The 26,091-nt window shown below is 47.6% G+C and overlaps 1 protein-coding gene across 1 annotated transcript in view; it reads left to right on the forward strand.

The window, feature by feature from the left end:
• The window catches only part of LOC306665243 (solute carrier family 22 member 2-like), a 32,332-nt gene extending 6,735 nt beyond the window's left edge, over positions 1 to 25,597 (forward strand). Inside the window, exons 3-11 of the mRNA XM_079146592.1 lie at positions 834 to 988; positions 2,912 to 3,080; positions 6,425 to 6,539; positions 8,574 to 8,680; positions 9,828 to 10,042; positions 11,871 to 11,979; positions 12,656 to 12,768; positions 16,035 to 16,134; positions 25,280 to 25,597. Of these exons, the coding sequence (XP_079002718.1) occupies positions 834 to 988; positions 2,912 to 3,080; positions 6,425 to 6,539; positions 8,574 to 8,680; positions 9,828 to 10,042; positions 11,871 to 11,979; positions 12,656 to 12,768; positions 16,035 to 16,134; positions 25,280 to 25,346 (1,150 nt within the window). The 3' untranslated portion in view covers positions 25,347 to 25,597. The remainder of the gene's footprint in view (positions 1 to 833; positions 989 to 2,911; positions 3,081 to 6,424; positions 6,540 to 8,573; positions 8,681 to 9,827; positions 10,043 to 11,870; positions 11,980 to 12,655; positions 12,769 to 16,034; positions 16,135 to 25,279) is intronic.
• Positions 25,598 to 26,091: the final 494 nt, after the last annotated feature.

Here is a 26,091-nt window from a genome sequence, read left to right on the forward strand (position 1 = left end):
TTACAGGTTCACGGGCTCCCCACATGGCCGCACAGAAGACGTGAACACTTGGGACTTTTAAACCATGCTGCCAGTTTTGCAAACGGAAGGAGGAAAGGCAGGGTGGGCTCAGTGCCGCCCTGCCACCTGTCTCCTTTTGCCCTCTTTTGGCTGGTCAGACAGGCCTTTTCCATGTGGAGAAATCAAATCAGGTTGGATAATTTGCCACCAACATAGAGGCAAGGCCACGATTAAACCAGCCGGCCAGGGTTCTCTGACACTGTGTGCACTGGGGCAGCTCTCCAAGTCCCTGAGCTGGTGACACCTACGTTCCTCATATAAAGTGAAGCCATCCCCCCCGGGGGCTCCACAGAAGCCCTCCAGAACCTATGCAGACTGGGGACAGTTCCCATGGAGACACACAAAGACCACAAAATCCAAAGGCACTGCTGAACACGGGTCGGGGTGTGTGCCGGATATTGAATTTTTATTTTCCCAAAGCAAAACGTTCTTGGGTGGGCAGTCGGTAGGGACTGTTCGGGTAAAGACCCCACTTACGAGCTGATGTAAGGCCTGGTTGGGCCCATAGGACGTTCAGCACTGGGTGGCCTGAGAAAGGAGCCCCGTTCCTGAATCCTCACCCCAGTGCAACTCAAGGGACTTTATTCCTCGGGTGAGCGGAGCTCATGGTGCTTGACATTCATGCCTGGGACGCTGGCAGAACGTCCCCACCAGAACTGGAGTTAGGGATTGTCTTCATGGCTCTGTCATTTAGACTTAGCCTCTGATTCTGACTAGAGTTCCACAACTGCACGAATCAGTCCGTCCAGTGCCCTCTGTTTTCCTCCCTGCAGGTTTGGCCGTAAATTCTGCCTCCTGGTCACTATCCTCATCAACTCCGTCTCTGGGGTCCTCATGGCCGTCGCCCCCACCTACGCATGGATGTTGACGTTTCGCCTCATCCAAGGGCTGGTCAGCAAAGCGGGCTGGTTAATAGGCTACATCCTGAGTAAGAGATCTGTGTACACGGGGCCTCTCTTCCAAAGTGTGGGGAGGGCCAGGCGTGACCCGCACCCAGCTTCAAGACCTCGTTGAGAGTCTTTCATTCTGCATCAGAAAATATTTTTAAATCATTCAGTCAACTCACTCTACCTTCCCACTCTAAAAAGAAAACGAGGCAGAAACTAGGGTCAATGTCACGCTACCCAGATTCCTATGTAACTCTTGGGATGTTTTATTTCTGTGCCCTGGGGTGTTATGCAGACGGAAACCCCTGCCAGGCAATGAAGATGGATGCATTTGATGTATAAAGCACTTTATTACCTCACATGCTTCCATCTGAGAAAACCAGAATTATCGTCAATTTATAGACAAGGAAACTGAGAATACAAGTACTGGGGGGGACCTAAGTTACTCAAGAAGCCATTTGTAGATTCAGCAATATAATTTGCATCCTATTCATTAGCCGGCAGAGTTCTAGTTAAGGTTCATGGAGTTTTAGAGTCTATTCAAATTCTAATAGCAGGATGTCTTTATAGCAATAGTAAGAAAAATCACCACCACCATTAGATCTTTGAAAGTAGCCTCATGATTACTTTCCCTTTGGCTACATTTAAACAGCATCTATATCTATACAAAGTTAGAATAATAATAATAAAGGTCTCATCACACTTGAGAGAACTAAAATATCTCTGCTTGCACAGCTTTATCTGGTAAAGCCAGTTTGGGGAATGAGAGGAAGAAGAGATGGTTTTTAATGTGCTCCCTGCAAAGGTAGGCATCTAATGAATGCTTGGTCAGGGACAGTTAATGTATGCAGTTGTTCAACCAGTGATTTGGTTTCTAGAACACACCGTAGGTAGAATTTGCGCAGATGTAAATTTCAACAGAAGTTACCCTTGACCTCCTCCCGTGCATTTCTTCTCAAGTCCCTCCAAATGTCCTCAGGGTTCACCTTGTCACCCCACCTCTCCCAACCCATATCTACACTCCCAACCATGTTGACACCTGCATCACTTTGTTTAATTGTTTTAAATAGCTTGGATAATTTACTGTCTTTTGTAGAAACATTTTAGGAGCCATTTCTGTTTGGCTTATAAATAGTTGAAATCTTTGACATATTTGTCAAATATTTAAAGCAAAAATTGTGGCTTGTGGGATGTCCAGAACTCAGTCTTCAACAAAGACCGTACAAAACCAGCCTTCCCTGACTTTATGCACAGGACCTCCCTCGTCTGCGTGATGTGGTCCTGGAGGGTAAGGCCACTGGGCACCACGCGCAGGAATGGGGTGCCGGTAAGCCGGCTCTTGGAGAGCAAGAAGCCCTGGAGTGTGGCACTTCCCAAGTCCCAAAGTGTAAATTGCTCCCCAGGGCTGATTCCACAATAACAAATTTAACAACCAGTTTGCAAAATTCCTGAAAATTTAAAAATAAGTTCTTGCATGTTTTCACCAGCTGACCCCAGCTCACTGCTGGGTTTCCAAGTCACCCTAAGAAACAGGGCAGTAAAGAAAGTGCTTAACCCTGAAGAGAACTGGTTCTGCTCAGGTGTTCACCAACACCAAAATCATCTACAGCCCAAATTCACATCTCATCCACTTATTTGGATCATTTGTCATCACCTTATTATTCTAGATCCGAACTTTGCATTTGTCTGAAATATCATTGCAGTTGTCCCTGGAATCATTCTATAAATCAAACATTTTTTGTTCATGTTGGCAGACCTTGAATTTTATCTAAAGACATTGGGTTGTAAGTTTTCTAGTAATTATTATGAGAGCAATAATTAACAAAATAAACCACAAGAGTCATGTAAAAGAGGGCTGCATGGAAAATTCCAGAATCAGGGGGTGACATTTTGGTTCCTTGCACAGCCCACTGGACTGACAGCCTGTTGCACTGTGTGGTGCTGACCATTGGTTCTCTCTCCAGTCACAGAATTTGTCGGGCAGAGCTATCGGAGAACAGTGGGGATTTTTTACCAAGCTTCCTTCACCGTGGGGCTCCTGGTACTTGCAGGGGTGGCATATGCCCTTCCTCACTGGCGGTGGCTGCAGTTCGTGGTCACTCTGCCCAACTTCTCCTTCCTGCTCTATTACTGGTAAGTCCGTTCGGAACAAAAAAGGAGATAGGTTGAAATTATTTACTTTGTTAACCCTGCTTCTGAATTCTAAGGTTTCTTTCACCCTGCAGACCTATCTCACAGGAAGTTCCCGAGTCCACATTTCAGAGATAAAAATCAGACATTCCTCCACTGGAAATCAAGTGTCCTTTCACTAGATACAACAGTTTTGTGACCTGGATCTTACATTTCTTTTATTTATTTGGTGTTTAAATTGGCTCTCAGCAGCTGTGGCACAATTTGGACTGCAGACCCTTTGAAGTATTACTTGTGATATTACTGGTGATATTCTTTTCCTCCTCCGTGGCAATTTTAGGATGGAGAAAGCAGACCAGGGCACTCGCGACACTATCTCCTCATACCCGTGCTCAAGACAGACATCCCCAATCAATCACAGCAGTCATTATTCCAAACAAGGTCAGAATGGCACTACAGATAGACCATACCAATCAATCAGTTACCAAGGCGAGTGAAATATATTTGTCACCCATGCCAAAGGGAAACACATGGAGAATGACAGACGTTATTAGAAGCCCCTAATGTGAGTTTACCTAAAATAAGGCAGGGAAAATGCTGCTTATCAGACCAAATCTCTCTCCTGTGCACAGCCCACTTTCTTGGTTCCTCCTGGATGTATCCGCTGGTTTTTCCCATAGTTGTCTTACCTAAGAATTGAGCATCTCAACCCTTCCCAGGGAGCTTGTATCATCCAAGAACCAGTAAAACCTGTGTCTCTGTCAGTTCAAGGGGCCATAGCAAAACACCACAGGCAGCGTATTCAAGTAGCAGCATTCACTGCTCACAGTGAGTGGGCTGGAAGTCCAGGATCCAGGCTCACTCCTGCTGGTGGACAGCTGCTTCCTCCTTGTGTCCTCACAAGGTGGAGAGCCAGCCAGAGAGCTCTGTTCTCTCTCTTTTCATAGGACCAATCCCATCATAAGGGCTCACCCACAAAGCCTCATCTGAATCCAGTTACTTCCCAAAAGCCCACTTCCAGTTTACACATTGGGGCCAGGGCCTCGACATATCAATTTCAGGGGACACAGACCTATAGTCCATCATACTCTGAGAATGATCCTATCTCCCTCTGTCCCTTGTCTCCCTGTGCTCATTTCTACTCCGGCTGTATCTCTGAATCCACCCTTATTTTCCTATTGCCACTAGGAAATCTCATTTCTTGCCTGGATACATTTTCCCAGTTGTTCTCTTGGCATTGGTTTTACTATCTCTGATCTTTCCTCAAACAGCAACTTAAAAATCTATTCTTCATGTCACTCCATCGCATAGAAGTCTTTAAAACCCGCCCCCCGCCACCACCAAGAATAAAGACTGAATGCATTAGCATGCCCGTAAAGGTCCACTTCCCATCCCAGTTCTAGCTACCTCGGAAGCTCTTCTTGCCATCTTCACTCAATAGCATTAAGCTGAACTGATTTACAAGTCCACAAACTCCATGATGCGGTTGCATTTTGGAAAGATTGCTCAAGATGCAGAGAGAAAACAGGTCTTACAGGGAAGAAGGGAGGAAGGGAGATCATCTAGAGACCCTTGCAATAATCCTTCAAGAAAGGACCTGGGTTAAGGCAGAGCTGGAGGTACGAAGAGGAAAATATATGTAAACAGTTCCAACAAGGCGACAGACAGAGTTTGATGCAGACTGCACGCGGCAGGCAGTCCAGGGAGGGGAGGTGTGCAGTAGGTGCCCCGAGTGTAGGCTGGCACCTGTGTGTTGGCGGGGAGGCATTCAAAGGCAGGAGCAGGCAGGGAGGAGCAGGCTGGAGGGAATGAGTTGAGCTTTGGACTTGCCGAATTTGGGGTGCTAAAAAAAGTAACGTGCAGGTACCCAGGGGCCAGGGGAATGTAACGATCAGGAGTTTAAGTAAAATTCATGTGTGTCTTTATCATTGCTAACGGCACAGATGAGGTCACTCGGGAGCTGAACAGAGTTGTAAGGGGAAGGGATTGGGCCAGAACTCAAGAAAGCACCAAGTTTTGGGAGTTAGGCAAAGAAGGAGAGCCAGACCAACGAAGAGCAAGGCAGCACCTTTAGAGGGAAGATGGGGTTGTAGGTAGAGGTGGGCATGGAAGTCCCACCCCATCCCAGAGCCACGGTCTCCCACCCCCACCCCAGAGCCTACCCTGGCCACTGCCTAGGCCTGGCGGGCCTTCTCCATGAGTGGGAAGCCATGCCTGAAGCTCAGGGACCCTGCTGCTGTTGGCATCAACTGTCAACTGGCTGATGTGTTACTTGACTGGCCCTATGTGCAGTCAGCTCTGAGGTCAGGTAACACTGGGCCCTGTGGTCCAGTCTCCTGTCCCAGGCCAGATTCCCATTCCTGTGGATGACAGTCCAGCCTTTGCCTGAATATGAGTAACCCTGTTTTATCATGAAGCAAGCCATTTTACTCTAGAGTGAATCCAAAGCTTATGTTCAGGAGAACTTGGATTGAGCAAGAATTTCCACTCCTGTGGTTTTTGCTCAATAGTCCTAATTTTCCAAAATATTGATTTAATTTCTGTTCTATCTAACAGGTCTTTAACTATTTGGGTAAGCTCTACCCAGACCTTCCAGCTGCAAGGCTTTTTGGGTTCCCACATTCTGGGACTCCCTGCCTTCTGGTCCTCCAGTCCAGGCAACAGTTGGCCAAGTTGACCCTGGGCTTCCTTAAGGGTGAGACTGGAGATGCTCATGAGCACCAGGTGACATCTAGGAAAACAGCCCTTCAGTGACACAGTGTGAGCTGTGGTTAGCCGTGGAGGAATAGCCATACTCCTGGTCCCAACCCGAGCCTCAGCCAGAAGGAGTTGCCCTGGCTCCTCCCCCAGTGGTACTGCCACAGAAGCATCCATCCCAGGTCCCAAGGATCCCTGCCCCTCAGGGCACTGAGCCGTGATCCCGGCTACCTACCTTTATGCTGTGACCACTACAAGAAGAGTCCTGACCTCAGACACTCACTGTGCCCTCGGGGAAATCAGCTCCGGGAATGATATGTTATTTATATGTGACACACGATACACACACACGCACACTTGCTTTCCCCACGCGGGTTGGCACACTTCCACCTCCACCCTTTGACCCCTTCTGTCCATTCTCAGACTTTTACAAAAGGCTGAGGGACCCCCGAGGAGGGAGCCTGAAGGCCTCCGGCCAAGGCTGACTACAAGTCAGCGCTTGAGGAAGGAAAGAATCAAACACGTGCTGCAGGGTCTTTATCTCCTTTCTAGATCCTGCTGAACACCCCCGGTAAGATCCTCACAGGTCCTGGGTACGCAGATGGGGGCGGGCCAGCTAAAGTCTCCCCTCCACTGACATTGTGCTCCAGGTGCATACCTGAGTCTCCAAGGTGGCTGATCTCCCAGAACAAAAATGCAAAAGCCATGAGCATCATTAAGTACATCGCCAAGAAAAACGGAAGACCCACACCAGCCTCTCTCCAGGTAAGTCGGGTCTTAGATTTCCAGTCCAGGGCAGTGATGGGGAGGGGGCTGGGACACTGTGCCATTAGCAATGGAAATGAGGAGCCATGGAGGGGCCCACCACTGTGCGTGTGGGCCTACCTGTAGGAAATGCAAAAGACTATTTCATGCCTGAGATGTATAGTTCCTCAGGAGAGCTCTGCAAACAGATCCAAGCACCCAACTCACAAGGAATTCGAAATTCCAAAGTCAAATGTATCTTGTGCGGCTCACAGCACCACTGGCCACTATCCCACCCACAGGCACATCCAGTGTCCCCAGGTCAGATGCCCAGGTCCATAAAACAGTCCTTTGAACACAAATAATATCTTGGATAGAAATTGTTTCCAAGCAAACCCCTGCCTTCTTAAAGAGAATCCAGTTACTGAGGAAGCCACTTGTTGTGCTTCAGGGCTGGCAAGGAAAGGCCCTTTTCTTTTTCTTTGGCACCTGCACAAGAAGACTCTTTTTCTTATGCACAAGAATAATCCCTTGGTGCCACACCCAGTGGCCAGCGTCGCAGCGCTCACTGACCACAGCTTGCTCCCGGAGCCGAGCCCGTTCACCTGAGCGCACCTTTCTAGGAGGTGCGCTTGGCCGTCAGTAGATCTTATCACCTTGGCCTCAATCCTTTTCCCCTGACTGGGACTAGAGAAGAGAAAATGAAGGACATTAGGGAATTATGTTGAAATAAGAGTGAACCCCTAGGGAATTATGTTGAAATAAGAGTGAACCCCTTCTGCATGAGGATGTAGGTAGATCTCCTGTAAGAGCTCGGATTTATGATGTCTAGGGCGAGGACTTGCGGGCACGGGTGACTTTTTTCTTCACTTCCCCTGTTCCTGGGTGGTGGAAATGCACCTGGTTTTCCACTAATGACCAGGTGGCTCTAATGCTTCGGTTTTAGATTCTTTTGTTGATTGGACAGGGCGTCAGTCACAGGGGAGTCACTGTCCCACCAGAGATGACGTTCAGACCATGGTGACCGTCTGGTGACTGCCCGTCTTGCTCACGCTCCATTCTTTCACGGACTGTCAACGTCCCTTTGGGGAAGGAGGCGGTAGAATGGAGAGTCCGAGCTCCATCACCTAGCGACTGTTTTTCCAGAGCTGAACATGTCATGTGTTGATTACACTCGTCGCCTGGGGACCTCTTGACAATGCACATCGCCATCTGTGTCTGGAAACTTTATTACTTTTTCCCATACTTTTTATTGGCGCATTGTAGTTGTGCATAATGGTGGGATTCCTTGTTACTTACTCATGCATGCACACAATATAACAAGGTGATTTGGCCAATATCATTCCCCGTACCTCCTTTCCCCCTTCCCCTTGTTCCTTTCCTCTACTTTTCTGATGGCTCTTCAAGTTTCTAAGACCTCCCCCCATCTCTCTTTTGCATCTCCTCTCTAGCTTCCACATATGGGAGAAGACATATGACCCCCGACCTCCTGAGTTAGAGTTATTTTGGTTAACATTATGTTCCTCAAGTTTCATCCGTTTTCCTGCAAATGAGATGATTTCATCTTTCTTTATGGCTGAACAACCCTCCACTGTGAATAGATGCCACTGTCTCTATCCATTTGTGGGTTCCATACCTTCGTGAAATCCATAGTGTAGATATTCTGTTTCTAAGAAGTTCCAGGCAGTGCTGATGCTGGTCTGAAGGTAAAGGTCCCAGAGAGACTTGAACCTCCTGCCTGACAGGCCACAGAGGGGTCCAGATGGGTGACTGGCTGCTTAAGGTGCCTTACAAATGTCACTTTAACTATGCACCACAATTTGCCTAACTTCTCTGTATCCATTCTGTATTCCTCTTCCATAAAATGGGTTGGAAAAATAGATCCTCACTTATTTAGATTCTTTGTAAAGATTAAATCAGACAAAATAAGAAGTCTGCAGTGTAGGACGGGGGCACATGGTGGACTCCAGAAGTGTGGATATCATGGTCATTTCCCTTGGACCAGGGACCCCACCATTAAAAAGAGGAAGCCATTTTTATTACTTCTTTGCTTAGAACCTGAGAGCAGATGAGGAAGTCGGCGAGAAGCTGAGTCCTTCCTTTCTTGACTTGGTCAGAACCCCTCAGATAAGGAAGCACACCTTGATCTTGATGTACAACTGGTAAGATGTTTCTCTTTGTGGCTCTTGATTTAAAATCCCTCCAAATGCATTGAATCGCAGTCACCGACATCAGGGGCAGAAACAAGGGCAGCTTCAGCATGACCTCGTCCTGGTGTTAGCATCCAAGGGGGACGGTGGCCTGTGCCCACGGCGAGGCTTTCCAGGAAACGCCGTTCTCACCAAGCTTCCAGGGCTCATTGGAGGTCGGCCAGGCCTCGACCTGGGCTGCTCAGGGAGTTAGCATCTCTGGGGTTCTAAGATGCCAAAGCAGACCCTCGTCTCCAGAAACCGGTCTAAATGGCCTGGGGCAGTGCCCGGTAGTGAAGCACGCGACATCCTCCAGGTGATCCCAGTAGGTAGACAACCTGAGAACCATGGGCGTAGGTGAGCCGAAGAGTGCGGACCTCAGTCGTCCAGGGCTGCCAAGGAAAGAGACCTTTCTTTTTCTTTTTGTTCCTAGAGGGGGAAAATGGATACACTTATGATCAAGAATATCCCGGGGGTTCCACGGTCCCCCTACTGAGCGAGGCTGCCTTGGCCTCCGCGGGCTGCACGGAGCTCTGGGCCGTGCCTTTCCTAGAAAGGTGCTCAGAGCACAGCGTCCTGTACCGGCCCCGCAGGCTTGTCACCAAGCGAAGCGCGTCACAGCCTTTCAGGGGGAAGGCAGCCTGGAGATCTGGCCTCCTTCTCCTCGCTTCCCCGTCCACCTTCGTGACTCTTCCTGACCGTCCTCGGGTCTTCCATTACAGTGATGACTGTTCCAAGTCAACAAAACTAGACCCGTCAGGCCAGAAGGAAATCGTGGAGAAGGGAGCCAAGCTGCCCTGGCCTCCTGTGGTCGGTCCTCTTGGTCCCGACTGCTTTCAAAGACCACGAAGAGGGACGATCCACAACCACTGAACTCCAGATGGGTTCCCTCAGTACAGTGCTCTGCCAAGGCATTCCGGGCCGTCACAGGGAGTCATCTTGATTGCTTCCCTGTTCCTTGTTCTCTGGTCACAGCCAGCCACAGAGGCAGAGCAACTAGTGTCAAAGAGATGGGGTGGAGGGAGAGGTCGCCTGCCACCAACTCCTGTTCTTCCAAAAGCTTCTCCTGTGGGTGGGGGGTGTGGTGCTCAGCCTGACTGTGTCTCTCCTTCCTGCCCAGGTTCACGAGCTCTGTCCTCTACCAGGGCCTCATTATGCACATGGGCCTCTCGGGGGACAACATCTACCTGGATTTCTTCTACTCTGCACTTGTTGAATTCCCAGCCGCCTTCGCCATCATCCTCACCATTGACCGGGTCGGTCGCCGGTATCCTTGGGCAGTGTCAAACATGATGGCAGGAGTGGCCTGTCTAGTTTCCATTTTTATCCCTGATGGTAAGTTTCAGGACAAGCTGGGATCTTGTCCCCAAGGCCTTAAGAGGGGGTTTCATGGCCCTGTGATAGGAAGTCCATGTAATTTATCACACAGATCTATTTGGAAAGACAAAGGGGAACACTCAGGACCTTTCTGAGCAAACCTATATGGCCAAACTGCTCCTAAGAAGAGTGATGCACAATGTTTATAGCAGCACAAATCACAATAGTCAATCTATGGAGCCAACCTAGGTGCCCTTCAGCCGATGAATAGATAAAGAAAATGTTGTACATATACACAGTGGAGTATTACTCGGCCATAAAGAAGAATGAAATCATGGCATTTGCTGATAAATAGATGGAACTGGAGACCATTATGCTAAGTGAAATAAGACAATTCCTCAAAAAACAAAGGCTGAATGTTCTCTGTGATATGAAAAAGCTAGTCCAAAATCAAGGGGTAAAAAGAGAGAGAGAGAAAGAAAGGAAAAGGGGGATTCTATCAAAATAGAAGAAAGATTAGATGAAGGGGATTGAGGGAGTGGAGAAGGGATGGGGTAAGGGAAGAAGAGCGGAATGAATCTGATGGGATTTCCCATGTACAAAGTACATACATGAATATACCACAGTGAACTTCACCATCATGTATGTCCACAAGACGCTTACCAAAAAAAATAAATAAATAAACTAAAAATAAGTAGCAGAAAGATCAGTTGAGTAGAGGGAAGGGGATGAGGGAGGGGGGGAGGGAAAAGGAGATGTACTGGGGACCCAATTAGAGCGAATTATGGTCCATGCCTTTATAATTATGTCAAACTGAATCCTAATGTTATGGAAAACTAAAAAGAAAACACAAAGAAAATAATTTTAAATACAACAAAAAAATAGAATTGCATAGCATCACATTTTGAATAAAAACTAAAACTAAAAACAAGAACACCGGTGTGCACCCAGCTGCACTCTGATGTGACAGAACAAGGGATGACATGAGACCTTGAGCTACAGCCTCAGAGCTGACCCTAGCAGGGGCCTGGGCACTGGGGAGAGCAGGCCCAAGGTGACAGTCTGGCTCCAGGACTTCTGGGAAGCTCCCTCCTCCACTCCACATCTTCCTGCCGTGTAAGTGAGAGAATGTGCGGGCCACCCATGAGCGACTCTTGCCGATGACTTACTTTGTCAGTGGAAGAGGGCCAAACCTAGAACAGAGTCCTTTCAGCCACGTGAGGCTTTGTTCCACTCCTTCATTGAACAGCACTTATTTAAAATATATCCAAGCTTTGCGGTCTCTCTGGGGTGACCCCTGCCACGTGGCCCCAGCTTTGGGAACTGCTGGCCTACAGTTGCCGTTCACAACAGGAGTCCAGTAGTTAGAGGGTCTTAGAGGCAAAACTGTGGAGACCTAGACAGATCAGAGGTCGCCAGGGATGGGGCAGCTGGAGAGGCAGAGGGCAGGGGACTCGGGAGGCAGAGGAAAGCTCTGTGTGGCTGCAGTGGCGGACACATGTCATTGGACATTCGTCCTGACCCACAACATGTCACCACCAAGAGCCACTTCAAATCCTAGTGTAAACTATGGCCTGCGGCGATGGTGGCACGTCCCTGCAGGTTCACCCAGCAGAACGTTCCACTCCGTGAGGGGCATTGGTAATGGGGGAGCCACGAAAGTCATTTTTAAAGAAGACTCAGATGGCATCTAAGGTTAAGCAGCCCCAGGGAGCTTGCTGCCTGTCCTGAGCCTGGAGAACCACCGGCTTCCCCGGCCGGTTCTGAGCAGGGAACCTCTCCAGACAACCCCGCTCGGGAGCCGGGGCTGCTGTGCACTGTCTGAGCAGCGCGCTCTTCCCCGCAGATCTGCACGGGCTCAAGGTCGCTGTCGCGTGCCTGGGCAGAATGGGGATCACCATGGCCTATGAGATCGTGTGCCTGGTCAACGCCGAGCTGTACCCCACGTTCATTAGGTGAGCGGACAGGTGCTACCAGCCCTGTTTTCTCCTGGGCCGCCTGGCACAGCGGGGCTCTCCCTGCCTTGGAAAGCACAGCATGGGGAAGGTGAGGCAGAGAGGCCCCAGCAGGCCAGCAGGGCCCCTCCCTCCTACAGGCAGGCGGAGGCAGCATCCAGAGGCTGCTTGGGAACGCAGGCAGGGGATGCAAGAGAGGGAGCGCAGGTGGCTGGGAGGAAGGGTGACAAGTGCAAGGTCAGGTTGCTCCTCCTCCTGGAGGTTGGCGAGCACAAGGGGTATGCAAGCACCATCTTTGTACCTTGAATATAATGCGAGCAATCGGGTGGGGTGGCGCACACCCGTCATCCCAGTGACGCGGGAGGCTGAGGCAGGAGGATCGCAAGTTCAAGTCCAGCCTGGGCAACTTAGCAAGAGATCCTGTGTGAAATACAATTTTGAGAAGGCCTGCAGATACAGCTCAGTGGTGTGGCACTTGCCTGGTAGGTTCAATCTCCAGCACCTCCATGGAGAAGGGGCGCAGGGAGGAGGAGGAGGAGCGGGAGGGAAGCGTGGGAGCCATGCTCCTCGGTTCTCCGACAGTCAGTGCTTTGGGGAAGGAGGAGTCAGGGGGAGCGGGGAGACCACTGCCCTCCTGTGATAAGTTAAATGGTTAAATCGGTTTCCCGCACTTCAGGAACCTGGGCGTCCAGGTCTGCTCCTCGCTGTGTGACATTGGCGGAATCTTCACGCCCTTCCTGGTTTACCGACTCACTGAGGTCTGGCTGGAGCTCCCACTGGTGGTGTTTGGTAAGAAATGACGCACGCCGCCTGTAATCCCAGCGGCTCCGGAGGCTGAGGCAGGAGGATCCCGAGTCTGAAGGCAGCCCCAGCAACAGCGAGGCGTTAAGCAACTCAGTGAGACCCTGTCTCTAAATAAAACACAAAATAGGGCTGGGGCTGGAGCTCAGTGGAGTGCCCCTGAGTTCAATCCCCGGTAACCCCCCACCCCCCAAAAGAAAGGATATGGCCATAGAGGTCTCGAAAACAACCATTTTTCTAGGAACCTCTATTTCTCCACAGGCACCATGCCCATTAGTAAATACTAGTTACTAGGATTTGTAACATTATTGGTAATGCTAATTAGCAACACTAGCATTTGTAATACTACTAGTCACTCCTGACGCAATCATGGGACTCGTGCTTTCGAGGCAGAGGACAGGGGTGGGCGGGAGGCCATCTTCCTGCAGCCCCCAGCTCTCTCGGCTGACCCTCACCCCTCCGGGTCTCACTCAGAGAACGAAGCTTCCTGACTCTGTGCCCAGTAGCTCTAAAACACAAAGCCCTTTTATTATGTCAAAGAAAGACAGTTAAAATTTTGCAGGTGACAATTTCCAAAACACAGGGGAAACGAAATCCAAGAGTAAAAAGTCTTTGGTGGTGGCCGCCTGTGGGCACGGCCCGGCCATAGGACTCTCAGACTTCAGGATCTGGGACTGTCCTTCCCTTCCCACTGCCAGTGAGCTGGGACAGGTGGGAACACAGGCACCGAGCACAGGATAGCAGGTGCCAGGGACGAGTCCAGGGCACGCTGGACATGAAGTCTGGCAGGGTCCTTTGGATCCCGGCAGCTGCCTCTCCCCACAGTGTGGACTGTGGGACAGATGCTCCCCTCGGGGCGCCCAGGCCGGAGATGTGAGCCCTGTTAGACTCATGCACAGTCCTCTGCTCAGCTTAACTGGACACCTCAGAGCACCCCTCTCAGCCTCCCGGAGGATCCACTCTGAGCCACCTTTAATGTGACAGTGTAGTCCTTTCCCACGGGCACGCGAGGACATAATGTGGTTAGGAGGAGAGAGGCTAAGGTCCAACCTGCTGGCGGCCACGGGGAAGCACCTCCGGCTTCTCCCCTGTCTGCATCCCACCCCCCACGCTTGCCTTGGTCTGTTTCTTCCCTTTTCAAGGGATCTGGGGGGAAACAGGGCTTTGTCTGCGCTGTATCTGTCATAGACGCTCCAGACCATCCATGGGCCTCCCCCCAGAAACAGACTCGGCGGGCTCCTCACACCCGGTATCATAACAGACAGCTCGTTGTCCAGAGAGAACCGTGCCTGGCCCAGGTGTTGCTGGCACTGCTGAAGGGACACTTGCCCCAGGGTCCTCTTCTCCAACACTGGCGGAGGGACTGTCCCAGAACCCCTCGTCCTCTGAAGAAGTGCCCATCCCACCCTCTGGCCTCCTACTGAGTGTAGTTAGAGGCATCTCAGCCTCAGCCACTCCCTTAGGTGGACAGCGGGTGACCGAGGGGTCAGGAGAATATTTCTGGGAGCAAAGGGATATTTCATGTTTCTCTAACTACTATTTAACTAAGCAACACAAGGTCCAGACTTTGGCCCTCGCTCATGCCTCGCCTTCCCTGGAGAAGGTAAGGAAGTGTGATGCTCTTTCCTGCCTGCCCTCCTTCCCTTCTTTTCCCTTCTTGCTGTGGTGCCCGCCTGGCCTACTCCTGGGCTCAAGCGACTCTCCTTCCTCAGTCTCCCAAGTCCCTGGGACTACATGTGCATGCCATCACACCCAAATTACTTTCATTCTCTTTTCTTTTTTTTTTGACAGCGCTGGGGAGCAAACACAGGGCCTCACACTTGATAGGCAAGAGCCCTACCGTTGAGCCCCGTGACTGCATTTCAGTCCTCGACATTAACTCAGAGACAGTCCCCATTTTACTTTTGAAAGTCTCATCTCCTTCCCTTGCCAACCTTTAATCTGGCAGCTAGCAGGAAACAGGTCTTGTAATTGTGCATTTAACTTCTTTCCTTCTCTTTTTCACACGATACTAGTGTGCTAATGGTGGGCTTGAAATAGCTACTAAACAGCCACCTAAATCTTCAATGAAGATCAAAGCATTGGAAAATCCTGGTTGAAGGAGCCTGGAAAAGTTGAGGATGCTTATCCTGGCTTGTTAGCTGGCCTTTGTAAATGTACAACGCTAAGTGGAAAATTTGATGAATCTATTGTTTGTGGGAATTCTCTCTTCGGAAGTTCATATGCCAACTGGGTGTGCTTCCTGCTGGCACCCATTGCAATACAGTGACTAGTAACTTTGGGAGGTTTGGGGGAGTTAGATAGGTTAGCTATCTAGTAGTTCAGACAAATATTAACTAGATGGGTTAGCTATCTAGTAGTTCAGACAAATATCCGTAGTTCAGACAAATATTAACTCAGTTCAACCTCATAACAAGCCTGCAAGGTAGATATTTTGTCCAGGAAAATCAGACGGTCAGAGTGATTGCAGAACTTCCCAAGACCCACAGACTGGTGAGGAAGGCAGTGGGACCAGGCGCTTGATGCTTCAGTGGCAGTGCTTTGTGGCATCTACAGTAGCCATTTTTTGAGGGTAAAAGTGGAATGCAGCAGGCAGTGCTTTGAAACCCCCAACTAGCAAAGATCCCACATCCCACTTCCTGCATTCTGTTAGGAAACATAAACGCACGTGGCATCACGACCAAAACTGTATCAGAATTTAAACAAAACTGTCAACTGTAGCAACTCTGGTTGTCACTGAAAAGCACAACTAGAGACGAAGGAAAAAGAACAACAGGGACCTGGCAAACCCCTGAACTTGGACTAAAGGAACCATGTTTTTAATGCCATTGTGCAGTGACATGGGACTCTTACTTTATTTGCTGGTAATGGTCCAATTTTTCCGACTTATTTTCATTACCAAGTGCTTTATATTGGCAGAGTTATGTTCTTTTTCATAGTTAGATTTTTTTCAGAGTTATTTTCTAACTCCAAAGTCTCTTAGTATTGTGGCAATGTCCTCTTGCCTAGAATAAACTTGACTCAAAATGTTAAGTATTTCATTTCCCTAAAAGGAATGGTCATCCAATGGCATTTGGAATTGGCATAATATTTATGATGGAAAATAAGGCAATTCAAGATGGCAAAGAAATCTATAAATAAATATAGGAAAACAAGAGAGAGAGAGAGAGAGAGAGAGAGAGGAGAGAGAGCACTCTAATTACAGGAATCTGCCTTTCCATCTCTAAATGTGATTTGCACTGTTTGCCTTCTAGCTGTGGTTGGCTTGCTTGCTGGAGGACTGGTGTTGTTGCTCCCAGAGACCAAAGGGAAGGCTCTGCCTGAGACCATTGAGGAAGTTGAGAACATGCAAAGGTAGGCAGCTGGGGTTCCTAAGTGAATTTTTCAGTAAAAGTTTTGGGACAACTCTACCCAGTTGGAGAGAAAGATGAAGTCAAATCTGTACCTCATATCATACTATGGGATAAATTCAAGTGAAACCAAAGGCTTAAACATTAAAAAAGAAAGAAGGAAAGTATACAGTAATAAATATGCTGTAGGAGGCTTCCTTTATACTTTCATGATAAGGAAGGTCTTTCTAAATATGACAATAATAATAATAATACAAGACTCATAGAGGAAAGGTTCATTTGTTTGCATTCACAAAAATTTAAAAATCTGCTTCAAAAAGCTATCATAAAAACAAAATGGCAAATTTAGAGAAAATAGTCCCTGCTGTATAAAGGGCTGATTTCCTGAATATATAAAGAGCCCTAACAAATCCATAGGAGTAACTACCCAATTAAAATAAAAGGCAAAGAACTTGAGCAGCTAATTCAGCAAAAAGGAAATCCAAACAGCTCTTAAACACACGAGAATATGCTCAGCCTCCTGTATGATCCAAGAAGTGCAAATGTACATTTGGATTGTTCCAGATCACCTTACCTGGAGCCTGGTGTCTTGAGAGAGAGGCAGGGGTAGGGGTGGGGGTGGCAGCCCCTGCATTGCTTGGAGGAGTACAGATTTGGAACCTGTGACAAATGCCGCAATGATGAATGTGCATGTCCTTTAACTTAGCAATTCCACCTGCTCAGAATTTACATGAGCAAAGTGACACATGTAGATCAACCATCAAGCATTTTTTACGTAACAAAGATTAGAAACAACCTAAATGCACATTTTCTGGAAGACTGGTTAAATAAATTACAAGAGCCCATTCAACAAAATACTACACAGCCACTTAAAAAATAGGAGGCAGCTTTAATACCCTGATAAGGAAAGTTCTTCAAGATGTACCATAATGGCAAAAAAGCAAAACATAGAAAAGTAGGTGTTTTATTATTTGTGAAAATACAGTGTAAATATATAAACATATAAAGTATTGCTAAAAGCAGTGAAAATATATGTTGTGATTTAGATATTAGATGTCTCCCAAAAGCTCATGTGTGAAACAATGCAGGAAGGCTGAGAAGTGAATGAATGGGTAAGGAGAGCCTTAGCCCGACCAGTGAATTAATCCTGACGCGGATTAAGTGGTTGGTAACTGAAGGCAGGTAGGTTGTGGCTGGAGGAGGCGGGCCCTGGGGTGGGCCTTTGGGGTTTGTATTTTGTCCTGGTGAGAACAGCTCTCTTTGTGCTTCCTGCTCATCGCGTTCTGAGCCATTTTGCTCTACCACCCTCTTCTTCCCTGATGTTCTGCCTCACCTTGGGCCCCCCCAAAATGGAGTCAGCCATCCAGGACTAAGGCCTCTGAAACCATGAGATCCCAAATAAACTTCCTCCTCTAATTGTTCTTGTCAGGTCTTTTGGTTAGAGCAGCAAAAAGCTGACCAAAACACTATAGAAATGAAATTGTGTGTGTGTGTGTGTGTGTGTGTGTGTGTGTGTGTCACACACACACAAAAATAGCCCCCCTAATCCCATGGCTTTACTTTCCACAGTTTCAATTACCTGTGGTCCCCCACCATCCATCGCTGTGTGAAAATATTTAAGAGGAAAGTTGCCGAAAGAGACAGGTCATACATTTTACATCACATGCTGTTCTGACCAGCTCGGTGAAAACGTGGGCTGTGCCTCTTGCGGTAGACCTCACACTCATGATGTGAATGATTCCTTTGTCCACAGTACCTCTGACATACATGCTGCCCACCTGTTAGTCACTGGGCAGCCATCTCAGTTATCAGACAGACTGCTAAGTCATGACAGCGCTGCGTTCAATAACTCTTATTTTACTAAATAATGATCCTGAAGTAGCGTGCTGGCAAACTGGACCTGCCAAAGAGAAACTGTAAAGTACTTGCTTTACATGAAAAGGTAAAATTCTCAACTTAGTACAGAAAGAAAAAATAATATATGCTAAGGTTGTCAATCAATATGGTGAGAATGAATCTCTCATTGTGCCTACTTTCTAAACTAAACTTGATCAAAAGTATCTACAAATAGAAGAAACAGCATATAGCATGTTCAGTACTGTCTATGGTTTCAGATATCCACTGGGGGCTTGGAATGTACCCCCAAGGACAGGGAGTACTACTATAGGTGTATGTAATGAATCTGTATGAACACACATATGTATGTATGTATCAATCACATATATCTGTTTTACTTGAATCTCTGGAATAATGTGCAAGAACCATAACATTGGTGTCTATTGCATTTGGTAGCTATGGGATATGGATAGGAGGGAGATTGTCGATGCATATCTTTTTACAGTTTCTGGATTTTAAACCATATGAACCTACTAAAAAAAAGTCTAAAGAGAAACCTTACAATTCCTCTCCACAGTCTGTTCTATGGTATGCTAAGACATTTTAATCTCTCTCGTCCTCTGCACTTTTGGCCCATGGGGGCCATGAACTAAACTGACTTTCCTCCTTTCCACTGACCCTTCACAAGAACATATCCAGTACGTGGCACAATGCTGCTGAATCACTGAGGTCTGAGGTCTGAGGCTTTTCCTAGAACTTGATCTGGGAGTTAAAAGGGGTCATACACTGGCAGCCCCCAGGACACACCAGGTCCTCAAATGCTTTGTTTGGCCCACACAGTGTTTACACACACACACACACACACACACACACACACACACACACACACACACGTAAGCACAGCCCCTGGCACACACAGGGCAGGAGCTCTCCAGATATCCATGGGTAAGTACAGAGTCCTCCTGGGCTTCTCTCAGCCAGCTCAGGTCAGGCCGGCAGTGATGCATGGCAGTGAGGAGCACAGGCCGTAAGCCTGAGAGGCCTTGCTCACACTTCCATCCGCGTGGCCTTATTGCCTCAGAACCTTCATTTGTACATGGGGACAACTGTGTGCACTCATTGGATTTTTGTGACCATTAACTGAGACAATGCATGTAAACTTCCTGGTACCTAGTAAACATCCAGAGCCATGTTTACTGCTCTGAGAAGCTTTCCTAGTTGTTCTACAAAACAACAAAAACGCACTGAGACCACTCGTTGGAGACCAAACCATAAAGCATGTTCTGAGCTGTTCCGAGCCTGCCATTCAGCAAGAAGCACACACTCCTGCCCCATCCCCATTCGGTTTTCATCAGGCTGGTACGAGGTGGCTAAAGAGATATTTCCGGTACCCTTTCTCATGAGATCTCAGATCCTCCTCTGACGATTCATACCGGGGTTGTTTCCTTCCTCCCTTGGTTTTTCTCTGTATTAGGTAACCTTGTTCACTGGTCACATGTAGAAGGCAAACCTGTGGGAGGCCCAGGGAATTAGGGAGGGAGTGTGAGAAGGGCCGAGGCAGCTGGGTCAGGGGCCCCTGTACAGAGAGGGTGGGAGGCAGGGCGTCCACAAGTAGGAGGACAGACCACAGTTGGCACCCAGAGGGGACCCCAGGAACAGTCTCCCAGACATGGAGAACAGGACAGAGCAGGAGCCTCTCCCCTCCACCCAGGGCACTCGGCTCCCAAGGGCACAAGGCCCGCGCTGGTGAAGGGCACAAGGTGCAGGTCCTGCTAATGCACTCTGCAGCTCCCCTGCGAGCCTGCTGCCTTCTCTGTAAAGGGAGAACACTGGCTCCCATTTGTTCCGGGCTCTCAGCTGCTGCTTTCCGAGGCCTTCCCAAGCATTCCTTCCCCGAGGCCTCAAGACGCCCCTAAGAATTAGGTATTATTAATAACCCATTGACAACCGAAAGCAGCCAGGCACAGAGATATTAAAGGACATGCCCAGAGTCACAGTCAGCGAGGGACAAAGCCACAGTTCCCATCCTTGCAACTGCATTCCAGGTTCCATGCACTCCCCATGCTCCTTGAGGGCCGGGCTTACCCATGGGACAAGGTGGTGAAGCTCCTATGCAGTTGTGGGCATTGTAGGCAACTGTCAGTCAGTGGTGGCTGCAGTTCTCGGTGCTGCTGCTGTTACTACTGCCACTGTTGCTGCTGCTGATTTCAGTGCTGATGTTGCTGCTTTCAGTACTGCCGTTGGCTGCTGCCAGGGACAGCCGTGGGTGCTGCCATTGTTGCTGCTGCCATTACTCATGCCATTGCTGTTGCTGCTGTCGTTTCTGTCAATGCTGCTATTGTTGCTGCTGACACTGCTGCCATTGATCCTGCTGCGCTTGTTGATGATGCCGTTGCTGCTGCTGCCATGATTGCTTTTGCTGTTGCAGCTATTGTAATTGCTGCTGGTGCTGTTTCTGCTGTTGATATTGCTGCTGTCATTGCTGCTGTGATTATTGTTGATACTATTATTGCTGCTGTTGCTGGTGGTGATGCTGTGGTAGCTATTGCTGTTGTTGATGTTGCTACTGTGGTTATTGGTGCTGTGGCTGCTGCTGCTGCTGTTGCTATTGCTGCTGTAGCTGCTGCTATTGCTGATGCTATTGTTGTTGCTGCTGTTGTAGTGGCTGCTATTGATGCTGTTATGGCCGCTACCCCTGCTGCTGCTGCTGTTGCTGAAACTGCTGTGGTCGTTGGTGCTGTGGCTGCTGCTGATGTTGCCACTGCTGATACTGCTGTTGCTATTGCTGCTGTTGTGGCCACTATTATGGTCGTTGCTATTGCTGATGCTATTGTTGTTGCTGCTGTTATAGCTGCTGCTATTGCTGTCCTTATGACTGCTGCTGCTGTTGCTACTGTTGCTGAAACTTATGTGGATGTTGGTGCTGTGGCTACTGCTGACATTGCCACTGCTGCTGATGCTGTCGCTATTGTTGCTGTTGCTCCTGATGTTGTCACTCTTGTTAGTAATACTGTTATTGTTGATGTAGTTATTGATAATACTGGAATTGTTGGTTTTGCTGTTGCTATCACTGCTGCTATTGATGTTGCTGTTGTTGCTGCTTCTATTGTTGCTGCTGCTATAATTGTTGACTCTATTGCTGTTGTTGCTCTTACTACTAATGTTGTTATTGCTGCTGTCATTGCTAGTGCCATTGCTACTGTTGATGCTGTTGATATTGATGCTGCTGCTGCTTATATTATTGCTGTTGATGCTGCTGTTATTGCTGATGCTATTGGTGCCATTGCTGCTGACATTATGATTGCTGCTGTTGTGGCTGCTGCTATAGCTGCTGCTATTGCTGCTGTTATGACTACTACTGTTGCTCCTGCTGCTGTTTCTGCTGCTGTTTGGGTTGTTGCTGTTGCTGATGCTGTTGTTGCTGCTGTTGTTGCTGATGTTATAGTTGTTGTTGCTGCTGCTGCTGCTGTTGCTGTCAATGCTACTATTGTTGCTACTTCCACTGCTGCCGTCCGTAGTGCTGCTCTTGTTGATGATACCGTCGTTGCTGCTGCTGATATTGATGATGTTTTGACTGCTGCTGTTGCTGATGCTATTGCTGTTGCTTCTGCCATTGGTGTTGATGCTGCTATTGTTGCTGCTGACACTGCTGCCATTGGTACTGCTGCTCTTGTTGATGATGCCATTGCTGCTGCTGCTAGGATTGCTTTTGCTGTTGCAGCCATTGTAATTGCTGCTGCTGCTACTGCTTTGGTGGTTACTGCTGCTGTTGATGATGCTGTTGTTGCTGTTGCTGTTGCTGCTGTGGTTGTTGGTGCTGTGGCTGCTGCTGATGGTGCCACTGCTGCTGTTGCTGTTGCTATTATTGCTGTTGCTTGTGACGTTGTCACTCTCATTAGTAATATTGTTATTGTTGATGCAGTTATTGATGATACTGGAGTTGTTGGTTTTGCTGTTGTTATTGCTGTTGCTGATATTGATGTTGATGTTGCCATTGTTGCTGCTGCTATTGCTACTGTTGCTATAACTACTAATGCTGCTGTTGCTGCTGTTGTAGATCCTCCTGTTATGACTGCTGTGACTGTTCATGCTGCTGCTGTGGCTGCTGCTATTGTTACTGCTGCTGTTGCTTCTGCCGCTATTGCTGCTGATATTACTGCCCCTGCTGTTGCTATTGATTTCAATGCTGTTGCTTCTCTCAGTACTGCTGCTCATATTTCTTCTGTGACTGCTGCCATTGTTGCTGTTGATGCTGCTATTGTTGCTACTGCCACTGCCGATGTTGGTACTGCTGCTATTTTCAATGATGCTGTTGGTGGTGGTGCTGCTGCTGTGGTTATTGTTGATGCCATTGCTGCAGTTGAGGTTGATAGTGTTGCTGCTGGTGCAGTTACTGTTGATGCTATCATTGCTATTGTTACTATTGCTGCTGTTGCTGCTGCTGTTGGTGATGCTATTGTAGCTACTGCTGCTACTGCTGTTGCTGTTTCCACTGTGGTTGTTGCTGCTATGGTTGTTGGTGCCAGGGCCACTGCTGCTGTTGCTATTGCTGCTGTTGTTGCTGCTGTTGTAGCTGCTATGGTTGCTACTGCTGCTGCTGCCATTGCTGAAGCTGCTGTGGTTATTGGTGCTATGGCTGTTGCTGATATTGCCACTGCTGTTGCTATTGTTGCTGTTGCTCCTGATGTTGTTGCTATTGTTAATGATGCTTTTATTGTTGCTGCAGTTGTTGATTATACTGGAGTTGTTGGTTTTGCTGTTGTTATTGCTGCTGCTATTGATGTTGCTGTTGTTGCTGCTTCTATTGTTGCTGTTGCTGTAGTTGTTGATGCTATTGCTGTTGTTGCCATTACTACTAATGTTGTTATTGCTGCTGTCATTGCTAGTGCCATTGCTACTGCTGATGCTGATAGTATTGCTGCTGTTGCTGCTGTTATTGCTGATGCTATTGGTGCCATTGCTGCTGACATTATGATTGCTGCTGTTGTTGCTGTTGTGGCTGCTGCTATAGCTGCTGCTATTGCTGCTGTTATGACTACTACTGTTGCTCCTGCTGCTGTTTCTGCTGCTGTTTGGGCTGCTGCTGTTGCTGCTGCTGTTGTTGTTGCTGCTGTTGTTGCTGATGTTATAGTTGTTGTTGCTGCTGCTGTTGCTGTTGCTATCAATGCTGCTATTGCTGCTACTTCCACTGCTGCCGTCCGTAGCGCTGCTCTTGTTGATGATACCATCGTTGCTGCTGCTGATGATGATGGTGTTTTGTCTGCTGCTGTTGCTGATGCTATTGCTGTTGCTTCTGCCACTGCTATTGATGCTGCTATTGTTGTTACTGACACTGCTGCCATTGGTACTGCTGCTCTTGTTGATGATGCTATTGCTGCTGCTGCTGCTTCTGCTGTTGCTAGGATTGCTTATGCTGTTGCAGCTATTGTAATTGCTGCTGCTGCTGTTGCTGTTGCTGCTGTGGTTGTTGGTGCTGTGGCTGTTGCTGATGGTGCCACTGCTGCTACTGCTGTTGCTTTTATTATTGCTGTCATTATGGCTGCTACTGCTGCTGCCTCTCCTGCTACTACTCTTGCTGAAACTGCTGTGGTTATTAGTGCTATGGCTGCTACTGCTGTTGTTGATGCTGTTGCTATTGTTGCTGTTGCTCCTGATGTTCTTCATGATGTTGCTATTGTTAATGATGCTATTATTGTTGCTACAGTTATTGATGGTACTGTAGTTGTTGCTTTTGCAATTGCTATTGATGCTGCTACTGTTGATGTTGCTGTTGCTGTTACTACTAACGCTGTTGTTGCTGCTGTTGTTGCTAGTGCCGTTGCTACTGCTGATGCTGTTGATATTGATGCTGCTGTTGCTGATGCTATTGCTGTTGCTGTTGGTGCTACTGTTGTTGCTGTTGCTGCTGCTGCTGCTGCTGCTGCTGTTACTGAAAATGCTGTGGTTATTGGTGCTATGGCTGCTGCTGATGTTGCCACTGTTGTTGATGCTATTGCTATTGTTGCTATTGCTCCTGATGTTGTTGTTGATATTGTTAATGATGCTGTTATTGTTGCTAAAATTGTTGATGTAGTTGTTGCTTTTGCTATTTTTATTATTACTGCTAATGTTGCTGTTGCTGTTACTACTAATGCTGTTGTTGCTAGTGCCATTGCTACTGCTGATGCTGTTGATATTGATGCTGCTGTTGCCGATGCTATTGCTGATGTAGCTGTTGACATTATGGTTGCTGCTGTTATTGTTGTTGCTGCTGCCGATGCTTTTGCTGTTGCTGTTGATGCTGCTGTTGTTGCTGTTGCTGCTGCTGTTATTGTTGATGCTGATGCTGACGTTGCTGCTGACATTATGGTTGTTGCTGTTTTTGTTGTTGTTGCTGTTGCTGCTGCTGTTGCTGATGCTATTGCTGCCGCTTTTGTCGCTGATGTTATTGCTGCTACTGTTGCTACTGCTGTTATATTTGCTACCATTGTTGTTGCTTCTGCTGCTGTTGCCGCTGCTGTTGTTGCTGTTACTGTGGTTATTGATGCTGCTATTATTGTTGATACTGTTGCTATTCTTGTGAGCCTGGAAACTATGGGAGCTCAGTAGATTTGTGTGTCTCCCCACCTGGAGCCCAAGTGGATTCCTGCACCAGGGGGTGATTTGGTTAGCCTTTGTTAATCCCATCTCTGGTTGAACTGATCCAGAAATGGAGGTAGTACTAACTCTGCCCAGATGCAGGAATTCTGTGGGGAGCTGAGTCCTAGGGGCAGCCCACACCGGATTCAATATGACGATCAAGAGGGACATGTGCAAAGGGCTGGACTTGGAATAGCACAATGAACAAAACAGCATTCTTCCAATGAGCATCAGCACCATCCTGGCATTCACAGAGATGAATGAAGGAGAAAACCCGCAACCTGGGCAACTGTTTTCATTGTATTCTTCACTCATCATGACAGCTGAAAAGTAAATGACCTACGTAGAAATAATTTCTCAAAGTCTGCTTGAGAACTGATAACACTATGTGAATTTTGCAATCATCATTTTTAATGAATTTAAAGTTAAATTTAGTCTCTACTTGCATTCTCTATTACAGAGGAAGGCAGAACACCCATTAATTACCCATTAAAACACCCACTGTATTAGCTATTGATAAAGCTCCATCCTTTTTTTTTTTTTTTTTTTATGACAATCACCACTCAACATGCTGTGAAACTAATCCTGGACAAATCCTATACTGATGTTTTATGTTATTTATGATCCACTTTATTTTGGTGTTAAGCCTCCTCGTAATTTCTTTCTCCCCTCTCCAATTTTGCTTCTTATTACAGAGTAAGGAAAAATACAGAAAAAGTGATTTACCTCCAGGTCAAGAAATCAGACGTCCCACTGAACTAAGGAGAGAGCTGCTCCCTCCTGGTTTCGATGATGCCAAAGCCAGAAGCAGGGATGTCTTCACTCACCTGGAAACCCGGCAGTTCAGCTCCGTCATCCATGTAGACTATGGCCAGCAGAATTTGTAGCACTGCCGGGTAAAAACCAACCTTCAGACCGTCCTGCTGAGCCGCTCTGTTCCCAGCATTCCCAGGGTGATAGCCACTGGTTTGCTGGAATTTTATTTTTCTATCTTTGTATTCCTTTACTTGATTCCTTTCCCACCATGACATCAAACCAAAATACACAGGAGAACTGTGGGCAAGAGAAACCAAATAGAAAAGATCGGAAAACAATGGAGTTGGGAGAAGAGATTTTGTTTTCTTAAAGAAATTAAACACAAAAAACAATATTAAGTGGCCCAGAATGTACATCAAGAATTTTGAATAGGGGCTTTCAGGATCATAGGTGAAGAAATTTTTGAATACATTGATTTTTATCTAAGTTAGACTAGAAGGGAAATTCAAATAAAAGATTCAGAATACAGCTCGAGTTGTCAACAAGTCCTTCTGTACCTATGCCAGATCAGTGCACATGTACACCTTCCATACTTATGGCCAGCAGAATTTGTAGCACTGCCGGGTAAAAACCAACCTTCAGAGCTTAGCAGAGCTCAGCACAGCACATGGCTGGCATAATTAAAATCACAGATGATAACTTTTTGGCCTAGTAAATATTCTTGATCTTTCTTCTTATACAGTATCTATTG

This window comes from Sciurus vulgaris, assembly GCF_902686455.1.
Source record: "Sciurus vulgaris genome assembly, chromosome: 7".
In the NCBI taxonomy this organism is placed as follows: Eukaryota; Metazoa; Chordata; class Mammalia; order Rodentia; family Sciuridae; genus Sciurus; species Sciurus vulgaris.